Raw genomic sequence first — 16,689 nt, 5'->3', positions numbered from 1 at the left:
CAATTACTGGACGCAGCAGCGATGCCTATGTAGTCTGCATGAGACTGCTGAATGCAGCCCCGTATAAGATCAGGAGCAGGGGCTGAGAGGCTGTGCTGGACCCGCGCAGGGTGTCTAGAGCTGTGTTACTTCTCTTTTTTATCTCTGAGAACCTCTGGGAGAAATAAAAGTTTCTTTGTAAAAGCCCTTTAGAGGGAATCTGTCAGCAGGTTTTTGCTATGCAATCTGAAGACAGCAGGACGTTGGAGTCTGGAACACAGAATTCAGGCATGTGTCACTTGTCAAAGTGTGTACTGTTTACTAACTGTGAAGGATTTATTACTAAGAGATTAACATTGCTGGACTAGTCCAGCAAAACCCCCTCCTGTGATAAACACCTCACTGTCTATAGACATTGTATATACAGAGCCTGGTGTGGGCAGGTTTATCTGTGGTGTGGGCGGGGTTAGCTTCCTCAGCTCTGCTTCATTTTAAATCTAATAGCTCTGATTTGTGTGAGAGTGGCTGCACCCAATAAACGAAGTGATACATCGTTGGATTCAGCTTCTCTTTGTCTACATTATGCTCAGATGAAGTAGCAAAACCCTTGTGACAGATTCCCTTTAATGAGCTTGTTGAATTATCATAACCCCCTTCCATGTGCCCTATTATAGTATATGTCTGTCTTCAACATTTCAAGTCCCCTTTGACATTTTAAAGGGATTTTCTAAGGTTATAAGAGTAATGACTGCATTTTTCCAAACCCCGCTCCATACCTGTCCATGCAGATGGGGCTGAGCTGCAATACTACACAACCTGTGGACAGGTATATGTTGTTTTTCGAAGAAAGATTTGTTTTTTTAATTCCTACATAACCCCTTTTAGGTATTTTTAGGATGGGAATTGTAGCTCTTCCTTTATTACTTGTTGCTGGTTCAGATCAAACGTTTTTTGCTTATGTTTTTTTGATTTCCATAGGGTGAAACAAGTGCTGATTGCTCAAGCAGAGGCTGAGAAGATCCGTAAAGTTGGAGAAGCAGAAGCCTCTGTTATTGAAGCTATTGGAAAAGCAGAAGCTGAGAGGATGAAGCTGAAAGCCGGAGCCTACCAACATTACGGAGAGGCCGCTAAAATGGCCCTTGTTCTGGAGTGTCTGCCAGAGGTAACGGATCACTTGTTTGTTTTTTTTATGCATCTTCTTTTTGAGAAAACGGAGGGCGATCTCTGAACCATTCATCAGAGGTTGGTGGAGACATTCATGAATCACTGAAATAAGAGACATTAGGGCTCTGTATCGTACAGGATGAGAGAAGCATGGATATAATGGAGGGTCATTGATGAAGGTTTGGGAGCGTGTACCCCACAGATCACCCTCTACCTTTGCAGTGGTGCGGACGTTCTCTCATTACTCTTGTGGTACCACTAGCTTCTGGAGCTTTAGCCATTTATTCTCATAGCGCTTTATATTGTTCAGTTGCTGAAGTTGTCTTTTCTTTGTTACAGATTGCTGCCAAAGTGTCTGCGCCATTGGCCAAAGTGGATGAAATAGTCATTCTCAGCGGAGAAAACAGTAAAATAACCGGTGAAATGAATCGTCTGTTGGCTGAAGTTCCCATTTCGGTTCAGGCTCTCACTGGTGTAGATCTGACTAAGGTGAGAGTGCTGGGAGATGAGCGCGCTGCACTGCACGAACATGGCAAAAGCGTCCCATCTGCAAATAGATCTATAATTGATTCACAGGTTCTAGGTTAGAGGGGATGTCCAGATTTGGCACAAAGTCCACAGTCACTTTGTGACTGAAAAGTAGTGAATCCTCACAGTGTGCACATTGCTCTGTCAATATTCTCAGTGCTGGAAGCGGGCGGTGATATGCCCACTTCCAGCCATGTTCCGTCTATTCATGTACTGCCACTTTTAATTTTGTATTGAACGGGGTCATGCAGATCACATACTCAGTCAGTTGACCACCGCTCATGGCGATGGCACTGGAGAATCCTCACAGTGTGCATATGGCTGAGGTTGTACAGCCAGTGCCTGATTTGTATTGCCCGGGTGTCAGGTTCACTTTATGCTGTATAGAAGTGTCCTTTATACAGTTTTGTTCCTTTTATGTTGGGATCTATAAGGGTGCTTTCGCATTGCATCCAGGCACCCGTTTGTTGGTCCCATCTGGGCTTTCGTCCGAACCCCCCCGTAAAAACGTGATTTGGGCGTATGTGCTGACTAGGCCATGGACTACAATGGTGCTGACAGTCAACGTCTGACGAGCATCATTCTCGGAAGTATACACCTACTGGAGACAGACACCCAGATGCAGTCTACTATGTCTTGAGTGTTTGCCCTCCATTAGGCATATACTCCCCAAAATGATGCACGTCAGAGCACACGTTGACTCTGCCGGCATTATTATGGTCTATGGCCCAATCGTGACGCCCGACGTAGTGTGAAAGAACCCCAACAGGCACTGTGACCACTTGTAACTCGCTTACACTCTCCATTTCATTGATCTGATTCCCTATGGTAACTTTTTTTTTTTTTTTCTGTTTCTTTCTTCGCATCCCTCAGATTCCTCTAATCCAGAAAGCCACGGGAGTCTTGGCATAGGAACGCGTGCAAGCAGCCTGCCCCTCCATTCACTTGAGCAAATGCCTTCAATTCTTCGGGACTCTGTTTTATACAGAAAAGACAATTTCTGTTGCATTTCTAAACATCTGGTGCCTTACATTTCAGGACCAGAACCACAAGTTACCATATCATTTAAGTTGTTTTTAGTTTTTGTCGAAAGATTATTTTTTTAGCAGAATCATTTTTATGTGTTGCGGTGATTTCATTGATTTGTTCTCTACAATCAGTTTGCTAGGCAGAGTTCAGGTATGGCTGGAGTCGCTGCCCTCTGTGCCTTCAGACTCCTCGCCCTCTGGTGTCTCCTGTCAGTGCTGCCAAATTGCTGCTTTTTTTTTTCTGTTTTTATTTTATTTTTTTATATGTAGGGACTTCAGCCACACACATACACAAGTACGCAGCACTGATCCATGGCACCTGCCACTGTATGCGACTATTGGGCTGCAAGCCTTGTAGTCTCTCCTGCAATCTATAGTCACATTATATATGCCTGGCCTTGATTCCCGACCCCCTTAGTATCACAGCGAGAAGCTATGCAGATGTATGTGTGTCCTATCAGTGCGGACTGACGCCAGTCATTGTGTGAGGTCGTAGCTGAGCAAAGTGCATGTAGCACCATTTGCGCATTGCGCCACCCAAGATAGGGTGGCGCTCTGACTTCCTAAATGTGAGTGTAATTCCATCTACCCAGTGCTGGATTTTTCAGGTTCTGTGCTTTTTTTACACTATTTCTACATCCGAAGAGTAATGCTGCCGCCTATGTCCCTCTTATATGTAACATAATGCGCTACATACCGTCGAGTATACACCATTACCATTATTACAATGAGGCTTTCAGTGCTAGAGGGGTATTTACTATATGGGTAGATATAATTCTATGAACCCCTAATAATCACATTGTCAATGAAGTTGCAGATCCCAAATCTTTTTAAAATATGATCATCCCTTTGAGTGTTCGCATTCCAGTAAGCTGCTTATTACACAAGTCTCAGCAGTCACCATTGGTTGTTAACACCTTTATTTTTTTTCCTGTCTCATGATGAACCTAGGTAAATTCACCATCACCCGACCTGTGTACATAATGGTATTACACTTGAGACCATGCATCTTTATATGAGGAATACACTATTTCAAGGGGTTAGACTATAAATGCACATTGTCGCAGATGAGAGTCCTCACCGATGCCAGGGATCTGGCTTTCTCCTATGGACAGTGATTGAATAAAGCCATGATTGTTGCGCATTCACCACCTCGCTCCAACCTGGGCACTCCGTGTGACCGGCAAAGTTATCCGCAGGATAGGTGAAAGTGATGACTTGCATTCTTGGTACATCCCCTTTTTAAAGGGGACCTGTGAACTCTCCAGATATGTATGTTGCTGGAATTTTATTAATTTTTGTATAAAATAATTCTGCAGCATCTTTTCTTAGAGGAACAGCAACGTGCAGAATTCTGTTATTTCTACTGGAAATGTTAAACTCTCGTGTACTATTTATTTTGCCGGTGGGGTGTGTACCGATGCAGGCTGACACTGGACCCATTGGTGCTGACTGGACCCATTGGCGCTGACTGGACCCATTGGCGCTGACTGGACCCATTGGCGCTGACTGGACCCATTGGCGCTGACTGGACCCATTGGCGCTGACTGGACCCATTGGCGCTGACTGGACCCATTGGCGACTTTTGCTTGAAATTTTGAATTAGATATTTCCAACAGGAACAATAGAGGTTTGGTAGAATGCAGAGTTCCATTTTTTTTTTTTTTTCACGAAAGGCAAGAATTTACAGGTCCTCTTTAAGTCTCCAGCTGCATGGCGACTGGTGTTTTTTTTTTAAAAAAAAAAATAAAAAAAAATTGCGCAACTTTTTTTTTAGTGCTGCGATTTTGGTGCAAAAGAACAGCCAAATTGCAGATAAGTCGCATTGAAGTGTATGAGAATCGAGTCGCGACTGAACAGAAAATCCAACACATTTGGAAACATTTGTGACTGTGTCGTAGTCATGGTAGTTCGCAATGTGACACCATGGGAAAGAATTCATCAGATGAGAAGTTGTAATGCGACTTAAACCTTAATGTGGATTTCTAGGTCTAATGATACTTAGATGCCGCTTTGTATTCTACATCCTGTGCACTAAATGATCTGGGAAATATGTGAATATTTTTGTTAAAACTGTGATACTTGTTTCCACTTTTTATTGTGTAATGTATGCTAAACCTGACGCTCAAGAGCTGTGTTTGTAAAGTCTTGTGTGTGTGGATGAACCTAAACACTACGGTCTGTGAATTCTGGCCATCTTCACCTACCCTAGGAATGTTTTACCTGCATGTGAGCAGCTCTATGGTATGTTTGGCTTTTTGTTGGTTTCTTGTGTTGTATCTGCTAAGGACAGCTTTAATAGCGCCAGTATCTGGAGTAGTGCGGCCGTTGCTTGCCGCCCCGGTGCTGGTGTACGGTAGGTAGTGTCACAGCTGTGCACCATAAGGGGTGAGACTGCTCATTGGGTCTCTTGTAAATACTGATGACACCAAAGTCACACACCTTTCCTCTGAAAGGGACAAAGGTTTAATCACGTGTTTTAGTTATTCCTTTTTGGTTTTTATCTTTCATTGTGTTTTGAAAGTTTGCATAAACTGGTATGGCAAAAATGTCTGGCATCTGTACGGAGTGTATTCAGGAGTGCCCCCCTGTTAAGAAGGGAGTCAGCGGCCGCACCACAATCTTTTATGTGATTGGAGGTAAAGGGATGACTGTGTTTTTACCTCTGGCCTCATTGATGTGGACTCTGTAGCCATATTGTACTGGACCAGCATGGTCAAAAAAAAAAGACAATTCCTAATTCCACTTAGGATCACTGGTTAATGAGGGTCCGTTCACGAGCAGTGGTAATGGTGGCGCAGATTACAGCACTGCACTATTACAGCACTGCAAAAAGGGCCAATTCATTATTACATTTAGGAATATTTTTTTGTTCAGTTTTTGGTGGTATTTTTGCCTGCTATTCATTTATGCCTTTATTAGTGTTTTAATTTGCGCTTTTTTTAGTCTATTTTGTGTTCACCTGTGTTTTTTTTTCTTCTCTTTTGTGCAAATTTAGCATCATTTTAGCAGAACATGAAACTTTTTAAGCAAAAAAAGTTAACGCCAAAGTCAGAGAGCATTTTTGGTTTTGCGCCAAATTCCTGAACCATGTAACTCATTCTTAAGAATTTGGTGCAAAAACAGGTAACGAATAACGCAAGACAAAAAAAAACAGAAAAAAAATCACTTAAAAGGGGTTGTCCACTTTCACTAAATGATCCTCTAAGTGTGTAAAATATGTAAACTGAGCCCATCAGGTAAACTCCTTCTCTGGATCCAACCTTTTTGAATTTTTTTTTTACCTTTACATAAATGCATGTATTTGGGGTTGCAAATAATTTTTGCAATTGGATTTCATTATAAATTTTTGTTCTATTATAGCGCTTCCTATTGCTGGCTGAAGGATGAGTCAACTGAGAATCCATCAGTCAACTCCTTCTGACAGGAGCATTTGTAGCTTACATTTGGGGTCCTCTTGACTGATTAGTGACTTACTCCTTGTGCATTCAACTTGTGGCCAGTAAAGAGCCTGTAAAAGCTATGTGGTGCAAAATGTTCTATGAAACCCAATTGCAAAAATAATTTTTAGACCCAAACACATGCATTTAAGAAGGAAAAAAAAAAGAGGGGGGGGGTTGTCCACCTTAAAGGGAGAATCTTTAACGGTTTTAGTTCATATAACACATTTCTATACTTGTTTTTGCAGTGCGGTAATAATGGGGGCTATCTGACCATGCATGCTGGGTGTATGGCAGTGTGTAATATGGGCATACTGCATAAAAGCCATTGACTCAGCTGCCACTAGGAACTGTTATCTGCTTTGGAATAGCAGCCAGTTTTCCATAACTATAACTGCCAACATGTATATGAAGAAAAAATAATATTGAGCATCATCCTCCGCAGTCACCATGATTGTTCCATGTCGCTTGTCTGCATTACTAATGTTTGGTTATGTCTCAGTCTTTCATATGATTTTATTATGGTTTTAAATACATGAAGGAAAAATATCGGAATCTCGTTATCTTGTGATACTATGTTACAGCTTCACTAATTCTACTTGGTCCTTAGATGATGAGAATACAATAATCCCCGTTATCAATCATTTCTAGGAAGTGGATACATTTCTTTTCTGATGGGTCCTACATCTGATAATGTCACGGTTTGTGTGGTTTATGGTCTATATCTATCGATATATATGACAAATTGTCAGTTTCGGCCAAGGTGTTATTTGGTACTGACATCACAGACCTTATAACCTGAAATTAACCCTGAAGTTTTCTTTTTTTCCCTAGTTGGAAGTGTTTCTTTTTTATTATTATTTCTACTTTACACCTGTTAAAGGATATGGCCTTTTAAACACCAATTCACCAAATTTTGTAAAATATGACATAACTTGTCTTATCCCCAAATCTTAAGTTACATCAGTTATTATTTTTATCAGTTATACGCAGTGAGTAGTCACTGGGGTTTTTATTAAATAGCTTTCAAAATAACTAGAGTTAATCTGCAGAAACCACTAAATCTACCATGTCAGGATGCAACCAATAGTAGGGTGGAGTGGTGTTTTTAATAAAGGGTTTTCCCACCATTGCATATGACATTCACTGTATAGATCATAAAACAATGAATATTACCAATTTAGTTGTGGTTAACAAAAAAAATAAAAGAAAAACAGATTTAAAAAAAAATTCTCATGTAGTGTGGTGCCACCTGGTGTTAAAAATATATAGCATACTGCACATACTATGTCCCCATAGCCAGTTATCTGCATTGGGATTCCCTGTTCACTGCAAAGCAGTTGATGGAAATGTCAAGTATGAGGAAACTCTATTCCCATTGACTGTTCTCTAGTGTGCAGGGGATGGCAGTGCAGAAAACTGAGCATGCATGACCAGCCCCACTCAGCCAATGAGCATGCATGACCAGCCCCACTCAGCCAATGAGCATGCATGACCAGCCCCACTCAGCCAATGAGCATGCATGACCAGCCCCACTCAGCGTAGACTATGGACCTGCACATTGCTATTTACTGTGAACGCCGAGTGTTGCCATACTATGTAAGCAAATACTTTTTTTTTAGCAGCATGCAAATTGAAAGTACTCTTAATTTTTTTATGGTCTTTTGTAGTAGATGTGATATGTAATTATAGGAAACCCCTTTAATAAACCTGTTACCTACACAGGCATAGAAGCGGTTTGTTTTCTGATATTGATGGTGTAGCTTATGAAGTCAATAGGGAAAACCTAATAGTGTATTGTTGGCATATTCTCAGGAACATTGGTTCATCCCAGAGAATATCCCTCTAGGAATACAAATCGGATCAACCCCTGTCCTAAAGCAAGTTGTTTTTTGTTTTTTTTGTGTGCTTTAACCACCCTCCCCAGGACCGGCACTGAACCTCCATCGTTGCTCCCTGTTTTTGTCAATGCTGCGGCCAATGAGCTCTGCCAGAGTAGACGGGACAAGCCACTCCGCTCGCTGATTGACTTCAGTGCTGTCATCGCTGCAGATGATCACACACATCGGGTTCTGTAGCAGACACTCTTATGGGGCCAGGGAGGGTGAGAAAAGCACACTTTGCTTTAAAAAAAACAAAAAAACTGCACCCGAGGACAGGTGTTTTCTAAAACCGGAAAACCCCTTTTAATATTACTGAATTCTCATTACAGTACTTATCTGTAGTTTACAAAATATTACTTTCCTGCATTTCATGAGAGTTCTGCTGTGCCTTAATGACATTTCAGCATTTCCCTGCCTATTATGTTCTGGTCCAGTACTCTATTATATCCTTTCAATGTAAATAGCCGATATCGGAGTATATTTCTGATGCCTCATTTGTCATCTAGTAGAGTGATTGAAACTTTGTACAGGAAGAAAAGTTTGATGTCATCGGCCAATTAGTCGGTTGTATTTCTGTGAGCGGGCGGATGAAAGCTCACCTTTCATTGGCTGCATTGATCGCCATCATTCCAATTTTTCCTCCTACTTTTCATAAATGTGTATTGCTGTAAGAAGAGTTATCCTGTATACTTATACCCCCATCTTATAGTCGGTTATATACATAATATAAAGATAGATAAATATATATATAATATGGACACGATACAACTTGGAAGCAGAACTTTACCCAGTGTGGGAGAAGGAAGAGTCTAGATTTGTCTCGTGACCTCAGGGATAAGGTCTTCACCTGTCAGATAAATGCGATCCCTTTGTATAATACGGAAGCAGATCTCTACTGACTGTTATGTAATCCACATTACTATCTGCATGTGTAATGTATATGCAGCATACATCATATGGATCTTGATATTGTTTCTGTTGTGAGTTTGCAAGTGTTTCATATCTATATAATAAAATCCTATGCTACTGACTTTTTCTGTCTTCAAGTTTTGTATTCTATATACTGTATCCATATAGTATTGTGTGTGCACAACATAAAATATGTTTGGATACTCAACCATATGTTCCTGTGAAACCTCTTATTCCATTGTTAGAAATGGACTTTGTTTTTCTTATACTGTTGTGCTGCTTCCACTATTCTTCCGAGGCTTATTACTCCATTGTGGAACATGGTGGCATGGGTTCATGTCTGCTCACAGATGCCGTCCAGCAGCTTTTGCACTATTTTGTAACTTCACATATGTGTATAATTTTTTTCTTGAAAACATATTACACACACATAGTTATGTGCAAAATATTAGCAGTCTAACATCACTAATGTGTTTAATTACTGTTTTTGGCAGAAAGGATGATACAACATTTGGAATAAATTCATGACTAGGTGAAGGCGAGTAATGGGCAACCAATACAATGAACAGTCATGACATGCACACTGCTAATTGGGTATAATTGACTCATTTAATGAAAGGGGTTGTGTTCTAACTAATAGCAGTGCAGAGTTCAATTAGTGAGATCATTCATTCAATGAAGAAACAGGTGTCAATTATGGCCCTTATTTAAGGAAGGAGGGCAGCAAATGTTGCACAGTGAGTAAAATGGGTTGTTCCAGACATTGTACCGAAGGAGAAAGAAGTTTGATCAAGATGATTGGCGTGGGGACAACATATAAAGAAGTGCAGAAAATAATTGGCTGCTCAGCTAAAAAGATTTCCAATGCAAACCAAACCGGAAACTCGTGGTAGGAAAAGAAATACTACCATCCGCATAGATCATAGAATCACAAGAATGGCAAAGAAGCATCCAGTGATCAACTCCAGGGAGATCAAAGATCTTCAGTTACCTGTGAGCCCTGCGACCATTAGAAGACGCCTACGTGAAGCCAAACTATTTGCAAGAAACTCTCGTAAAGTAACATTGCTGAAAAAAAAGACATGTTGAAAAGGTTACAGTTTGCCAAAGAACGCATAGACTGGCCTAAAGAGAAGTGGCGGAACATTCTATGGACAGATGAGAGCAAGATTGTTCTTATTGGGTCTAAAGGCTACAGACAGTTTGTGAGACGACTCATAAACACTGACTTCAAGCCACTGTACACTGTGAAGACTGTAAAACATGGAGGTGAAAGCATAATAGTTTGGGCATGCCTCTCCTACTATGGAGTTGCGTCCATTTATCACGTATCAGACACCATGGACCAGTTTGAATATATCAAAATACTAGAAGGGGCCATATTGCCTTATACTGAAGAAGAAATGCCCTTGAAATGGGTGTTTGAGCAGAACAACGACCCCAAACACACCTGCAAGCGGGCAACATCCTGTTTCCAGACCAACAAGATCGATGTTATGAAGTTGCCAGTCCAATCCAAATGAGAATTTGTGGAGTGACATCAAAAATGCTGATTTTGATACAAAACCTAAGAATGCAAAAGAACTGTGGAATGTAGTGCAGCCAGCTCAGGCTGGAATATCTGTTCGCAGGTGTCAGATATTACCTGACTCCAAGCCACACAGATGTAAAGCAGTCATCAGAAATAACTACAGTTGTGCTCAAAAGTTTACATATTCCAGCAGAATTTTTCCTTTCGTGGCCTTGTTTCAGAGAATATGAATGATCACTCATAATGATCGGACTCCAAAGGGTGGTTGTAAATGGCTTCACATCCAGCTGGATGAATGTCTCAAGTGGGGTACCACAGGGCTCCGTCCTGGGACCTGTATTGTTCAACATCTTTATCAATGATTTAGATGAAGGAATTGAGGGTAAGCTGATTAAATTTGCTGATGACACAAAGCTAGGAGGGATAGCTAATACTAGAGAAGAGAGAGAGAGGATTCAAAAAGACCTAAATAAACTGGAGCAGTGGGCAGCAACCAACAGAATGGTTTTTAACAGGGAAAAATGCAAAGTACTACATCTGGGCAATAAAAATGAAAAAAGCATATACAGAATGGGAGGAATAGAGCTAAGCAACAGTACATGTGAAAAAGACTTAGGTATACTAATAGATCATAAACTGAACATGAGTCAACAGTGTGATGCAGCAGCAAAAAAGGCAAATACAATTCTGGGATGTATTAACAGAAGCATACAGTCTAGATCACGTGAAGTCATTATCGGTCTTTACTCCTCTTTGGTCAGACCTCATCTGGAATACTGTGTACAGTTTTGGGCACCACATTTTAAAAAAGACATAGACAAACTGGAGCAAGTTCAGAGAAGAGCGACCAGAATGGTGACTGGTCTGCAAACCATGTCCTATGAGGAACGGTTGCAGGATTTGGGAATGTTTAGCTTGCAAAAAAGAAGACTGAGAGGAGACTTAATAGCTGTCTACAAATATGTCAAGAGCTGTCACATTGTAGAAGGATCATCTTTATTCTCATTTGCACAAGGAAAGACTAGAAGCAATGGGATGAAACTAAATGGGAGGAGACACAGATTAGATATTAGAAAAAACTTTTTGACAGGGTGATTAATGAGTGGAACAGGCTGCCACGAGAGGTGGTGAGTTCCCCTTCAATGGACGTCTTCAAACAGAGGCTGGACAGACATCTGTCTGAGATGATCTAGTGAATCCTGCTTTGAGCAGGGGGTTGGACCAGATGACCCAGGAGGTCCCTTCCAACTCTACCATTCTATGATTCTATGATAACAAAAAACTTTCTCCACTCATGGTTATTGGTTGGGTGAAGCCATTTATTGTCAAACTACTGTGTTTTCTCTTTTGTTAATGTTAATGACAACCAAAAACATACCCCAGTTCTTAATACAGTGTATTGCCCCCTCTAACATTAATGATTGCTTGAAGTCTTTTGTGGTAGTTGTAGATGAGGTTCTTTAATTTCTCAGATGGTAAAGCTGCCCATTCTTCTTGGCAAAAAGCCTCCAGTTCCTGTAAATTCCTGGGCTGGCTAGCATGAACTGCGCGCTTGAGATCTCCCCAGAGTGGCTCAATGATATTGAGGTCAGGAGACTGAGATGGCCACTCCAGAACTTTCACTTTGTTCTGCTGTTGCCAATGACAGGTCGACTTGGCCTTGTGTTTTGAATCGTCATGTTGGAACACCCAAATACATCCCATGCTCTGATTTCGGGCTGATGAGTGCATTTTTGCCTCCAGTATTTGCTGATAACGTGCTGCATTCATCTTTCCTTTAACTTTTACCAAGTTTCCTGTGCCTTTTGTAGTGCTCACATCCCCAAAACATCAGCGATCCACCTCCGTGCTTTACTGTAGGAATGGTGTTCCTTTCATCATAGGCCTTGTTGACCTCTCTCCAAATGTAACGTTTATGGTTGTGGCTAAAAAGTTCAATTTTGGTCTCATCACTCCAAATTACCTTGCACCAGAAGTTTTGAGGCTGGTCTCTGTGCTGTTTGGCCTATTGTAGGCGAGATACTTTGTGGCATTTGCACAGTAATGGCTTTCTTCTGGCGACTCGACCATACAGCCCATTTTTCTTAAAGTGCCTCCTTATTGTGCATCTTGAAACATCCACACCTCTAGTTTTCAGAGAGTCCTGAATTTCAGCTGATTATTTGTGGGTTTTTCTTTGCATCCTGAACAATTTTCCTGGCAGCTGTGGCCGAAATTATTGTTGGTCTACCTGACCGTGGTTTGGTTTTTACAGAGCCCCTGATTTTCTATTTGTTAATGCCATTCAGCTGCGTTCAAACTTTGATTATCAATTCCTTGGATATTTTTTTTTGTATCCCTTTCGTGTTATACAGTTCAACTACCTTTTCCAGTAGATCCGTTGACAATTCTTTTGCTTTCCCCATGACACACAATCCAGAAACGTCAGCGGCTGGATGAAAGATGCAAGAGTCTGTCTGGATCCCAGAAACTCACTCAGCTTTTATGCACACACATGGATTACAAGCAAACAGGTCACAGGTGAGGATGTTACCTTTAGTAGCCATTCAAACCCATTTGTGTAAAACTCTGCATGTTATCAGGCCAAAATCACCAGGGTATGTGAGCTTTTGATCAGTCATTTGGATGTTTTTGGTTGTGATTAAGATTTAAAAAGAGAAAACACAGTAGTTTGACAATAAATGGCTTCACACAACCAATAACCATGAGTGGTGAAAAAGTTATTTTGTTATCATTCATATTCTCTGAAACAAGGCCAAGAAAGGAAAAATTCTGCCGGGGTATGTAAACTTTTGAGCACAACTGTATATATTAGTTCAGTGATTAACAGAAAAGCTAAATCTGTAAACACATTCCAGTTTCTACTATATACTGAGTACTTTATACTGAGTTTGGAAATGAAAATGCAGACACTGCTATTTTTTTGACCAGACTATTATTCCTTTTTCTTCGTTTTCAGTTTAAAACTTGATATTTGTTCATGTTTTCATTTGGAATTGAATGTGCAGCTCCCAGTGCCTTTGTGTATATGGAAATATATGCTATTATGAGGATTGACCTTTTTTTCCTCAGTTGTTTTAAACACACTGCTGTTATTTTGTACATACATACAGCCTAGGATGAATTGGAGTATGAACCATATAAGCAAAGCTATAAAAACGTGGTGTAAACAGGCTACAAATTTTAACAGCCCCTATGTAATTTTGGTATGTTGACTAATACTGCCACCAGAAAAGGCAAAAACATATCTTGTATTGTACAAAAATATGTTAGAAGTACACTGCTCAAAAAATGAAGGCAAAACCAAAAGAAGAGAACTGGAGTACAAGTTGGTATACATACTGTGTGTAGAACCATGTTCACACTGGCCATTAAACAGAGAAAACCTAAGATAGAAAGAAAATTAATATATACCCTGCTATAAGTAAGTAAAAGCAATAGTGCATATACATTTTTAATACTAGAGGTTAGGTCTGTCCTGACTGGGTACACTTTGGCGCTGGTGGGATGGCTTTTACGCTTTTTGATAAAAAAAAAAAAAGTGTTTACGAAGTACAGTATGTTATTTATATACACTATTGCTTTTTACTTATAGCAGGGTATATGTTAATTTAGTTTCTATAGGGTTTGTCAAAAGATTATGGAAATACATCACAGTATATTCACAAATCAACAGTTTACCATCAGTGTTGCCTTTTTAAATCCTAAGGAATGTGTCATTTTCTATAAAGAAGTGAAAAGGCCGTGTATCCTTATCCCTGTGCTCACTCTGTCTAACTCGCTTATCCCCTTGGAGTGAGTGTTGTCAGTGTTTTCAGCAGCTTAATTAACCCCCTTTTCCTGCATATCATAAAGAGTTTGACAGAGGGAGGACGCTTCCTCTGTCACTCTGTAAAAGTATATTACTGACAGGCTAGATAGTGTACAGCACTACATAAGTAGTATAATGAATCTTTTATGCGTTTAAAAGGATCACTTGATTTTTTCACTTGTGGAATTAAGACATTCTAATATTTTTTTAATTTTGTTTAAAAAAAAAAAGTTTTTTACTAATAAAAAACACCCCCCAAAAAATCCACTTATCTGGTATTGCCATATTTGTTACAACCCATACTATAAAACCATATAATTATTTATTCTGTACAATGTACGCCGCAAAACAAAAAAAAAATAAACTGCCAGAATTACTGTTTTTATTCATCCTGCATTACAAGAAATGACAAAAGAAAAGATCAAAAAGTCTTGTGTATCTCAAATTTATACCAATGAAAACTACATCTTATGAAAAAAAAAAATGTAATCACACAGCTCAATCCTCAAAAATATAAAGTTCTGGGCCTCAAAATAAGGCATCCCAAAAAATGTTTTAAAAAAAGTTATAAATCACTGTAATCATATTGATTTATTCTTTAAAATTATATATTTATGCCTGATAGTGCAAGACAAAAAAAAAAATATAGAAACAATGACTGGCTGTTTTGTTCTTTCCGCCTACAAAAAATGGAATGAAAAGTGATCAAAAAACTGTAAAAGAGAACCAGTGAATGACATCCTATAGGTTTTATTAAGAAAAGATAGTAAAAAAAAAAGTGAGGAAAAAGTCACCCCCAATGACAACTTCATCTCATCAGCCACAGAACAAGTCCTTTTACAGCTCCATTGATGAAAAATGTTAAACTTTTCTCTCTCAGAATATTGAGGAAAGAGTGGGCATCTGTCTGTGCTTTGTACGTACATTTATTTAATTAAGTTACACTTCAAGAAAAATGAATTGTCTCTACGAGGATTCAAACTCTCAACCTCTAGCATGGCAGGAAATCACTTGAGCCATGAGCCACAAGCTGCACTGCCAAAGGTAAGAAAATGTTCTCTGTATACATTAATGAAAGAGACCCAGCGCTTCTCACTGTAGTAACCCCAGATGTGGCGTATGGTAGGTGAATGCTAATAACTAACGTGAGGCAGTTGTGTGAGGCACAACACTTATATGAATGAAATGATGGACATCCCCAAGGCTGCAGCTACCTCCTTGTGGAGGTGGCTGAATACATTAGTGGTATCCTTCTTCTTTACAGGCACATTGCACTGGTATATAGAAATACATTCCTATATTCTTGTATATTAGGGGTAAAATAAGTCAGATTTTTTTTCCCCTATACAATTATTAAAAATTACTAAAAAGCAATTACAAAAATCACATTTCTTATTAACTTTTTTAAAAATAAATATCACAAATCCGCAACTAACTTGGACAAATTTGGCATTCCTGTAATCTTAACAAGCTGTACAATACAGTGAACCATTTACTTATATTATTCTGTAAATGCAAAAAAAGTGATCGTTTTTCTCTCTTAAATCCATAAAAAATAATTCAACAAATGTTATGCCTACCTACATATGTTTTGCTAAATGGCACTATCAAAAAAAAAAAAACTACAGCTTGTCTAGCATAAAAGAAAGACCTCATATAGTAAAGCAAATGTAAAAATGAAAAACTTATTTTACAACTATGAATGAATGAACAAAAAATAAATCCATAGGTTCCAACAGTCAAGGATAAATTCATTAATCCCAAATTTAGGCCTTTGGCCCGTTGCCCTGGGTGGCATGCTGATTGTTCTTGACTGCCAACATGCCCCCTCTGACATCTATCACTGGTGTAGCACTTCGCAACCTGAGCACAGTACTAACCTACTGAGTGAGCTCACCCTGCGCAGTACCATATAGTTGACCGTTTCGATCCAGCATCTTTACTCCAGGTATAAGGAACCATAGTGTCCTTGTTCTGCTCTCCACTGTGAAGATAGAAGGCTCCGCACTAGTGATGAGCCCAAGTGCTCGTTACTTGAGTTTGCCCAGGGTGCTTGGTTATGCACAGAGTATTGCAAGTGCTCGAGTGACATGTTCGAGGCCCCGTGGCCACATGTTTTGCGGCTGTTAGACAGCCATAAAACATGCTGGAATCGCATGTATTTGTGAGGCATGTGGCCAAAAACATGTGGCCACTAGGACTCGAACATGTCATTTGAGCACCTGCGATACTCGGTGCATACCCGAGCACCCTGGGCAAACTCAAGTAACGAGCACTTTGATTGGAATGAGACGCTGAGCTCAGTGATTGGCTGCAGCTGTTACATGCACTATAGGCATGATGTTACCGTTACAGCCAGAAAATAGTTACACCTTGCATTCACCACCGGTCATGGAATATGGTAAAATCATATAAT

General features: G+C 39.9%; 1 protein-coding gene across 3 annotated transcripts in view; it reads left to right on the top strand.

Moving 5' to 3' along the window:
- The window catches only part of FLOT2 (flotillin 2), a 63,763-nt gene extending 54,711 nt beyond the window's left edge, over nucleotides 1–9,052 (top strand). For all 3 annotated transcript variants that reach the window (XM_073667892.1, XM_073667894.1, XM_073667895.1), the window contains 3 exons: nucleotides 958–1,141; nucleotides 1,483–1,632; nucleotides 2,545–9,052. In XM_073667892.1, coding sequence (XP_073523993.1) covers nucleotides 958–1,141; nucleotides 1,483–1,632; nucleotides 2,545–2,583 — 373 coding nt within the window. In that variant the 3' untranslated portion in view covers nucleotides 2,584–9,052. The remainder of the gene's footprint in view (nucleotides 1–957; nucleotides 1,142–1,482; nucleotides 1,633–2,544) is intronic.
- Nucleotides 9,053–16,689: the final 7,637 nt, after the last annotated feature.

Source organism: Phyllobates terribilis, unplaced genomic scaffold (assembly GCF_046119375.1).
Source record: "Phyllobates terribilis strain yellow unplaced genomic scaffold, ASM4611937v1 Scaffold_2__4_contigs__length_985480577, whole genome shotgun sequence".
NCBI classification, from domain to species: domain Eukaryota; kingdom Metazoa; phylum Chordata; class Amphibia; order Anura; family Dendrobatidae; genus Phyllobates; species Phyllobates terribilis.
This window is presented reverse-complemented; position numbering and strand designations above follow the sequence as displayed.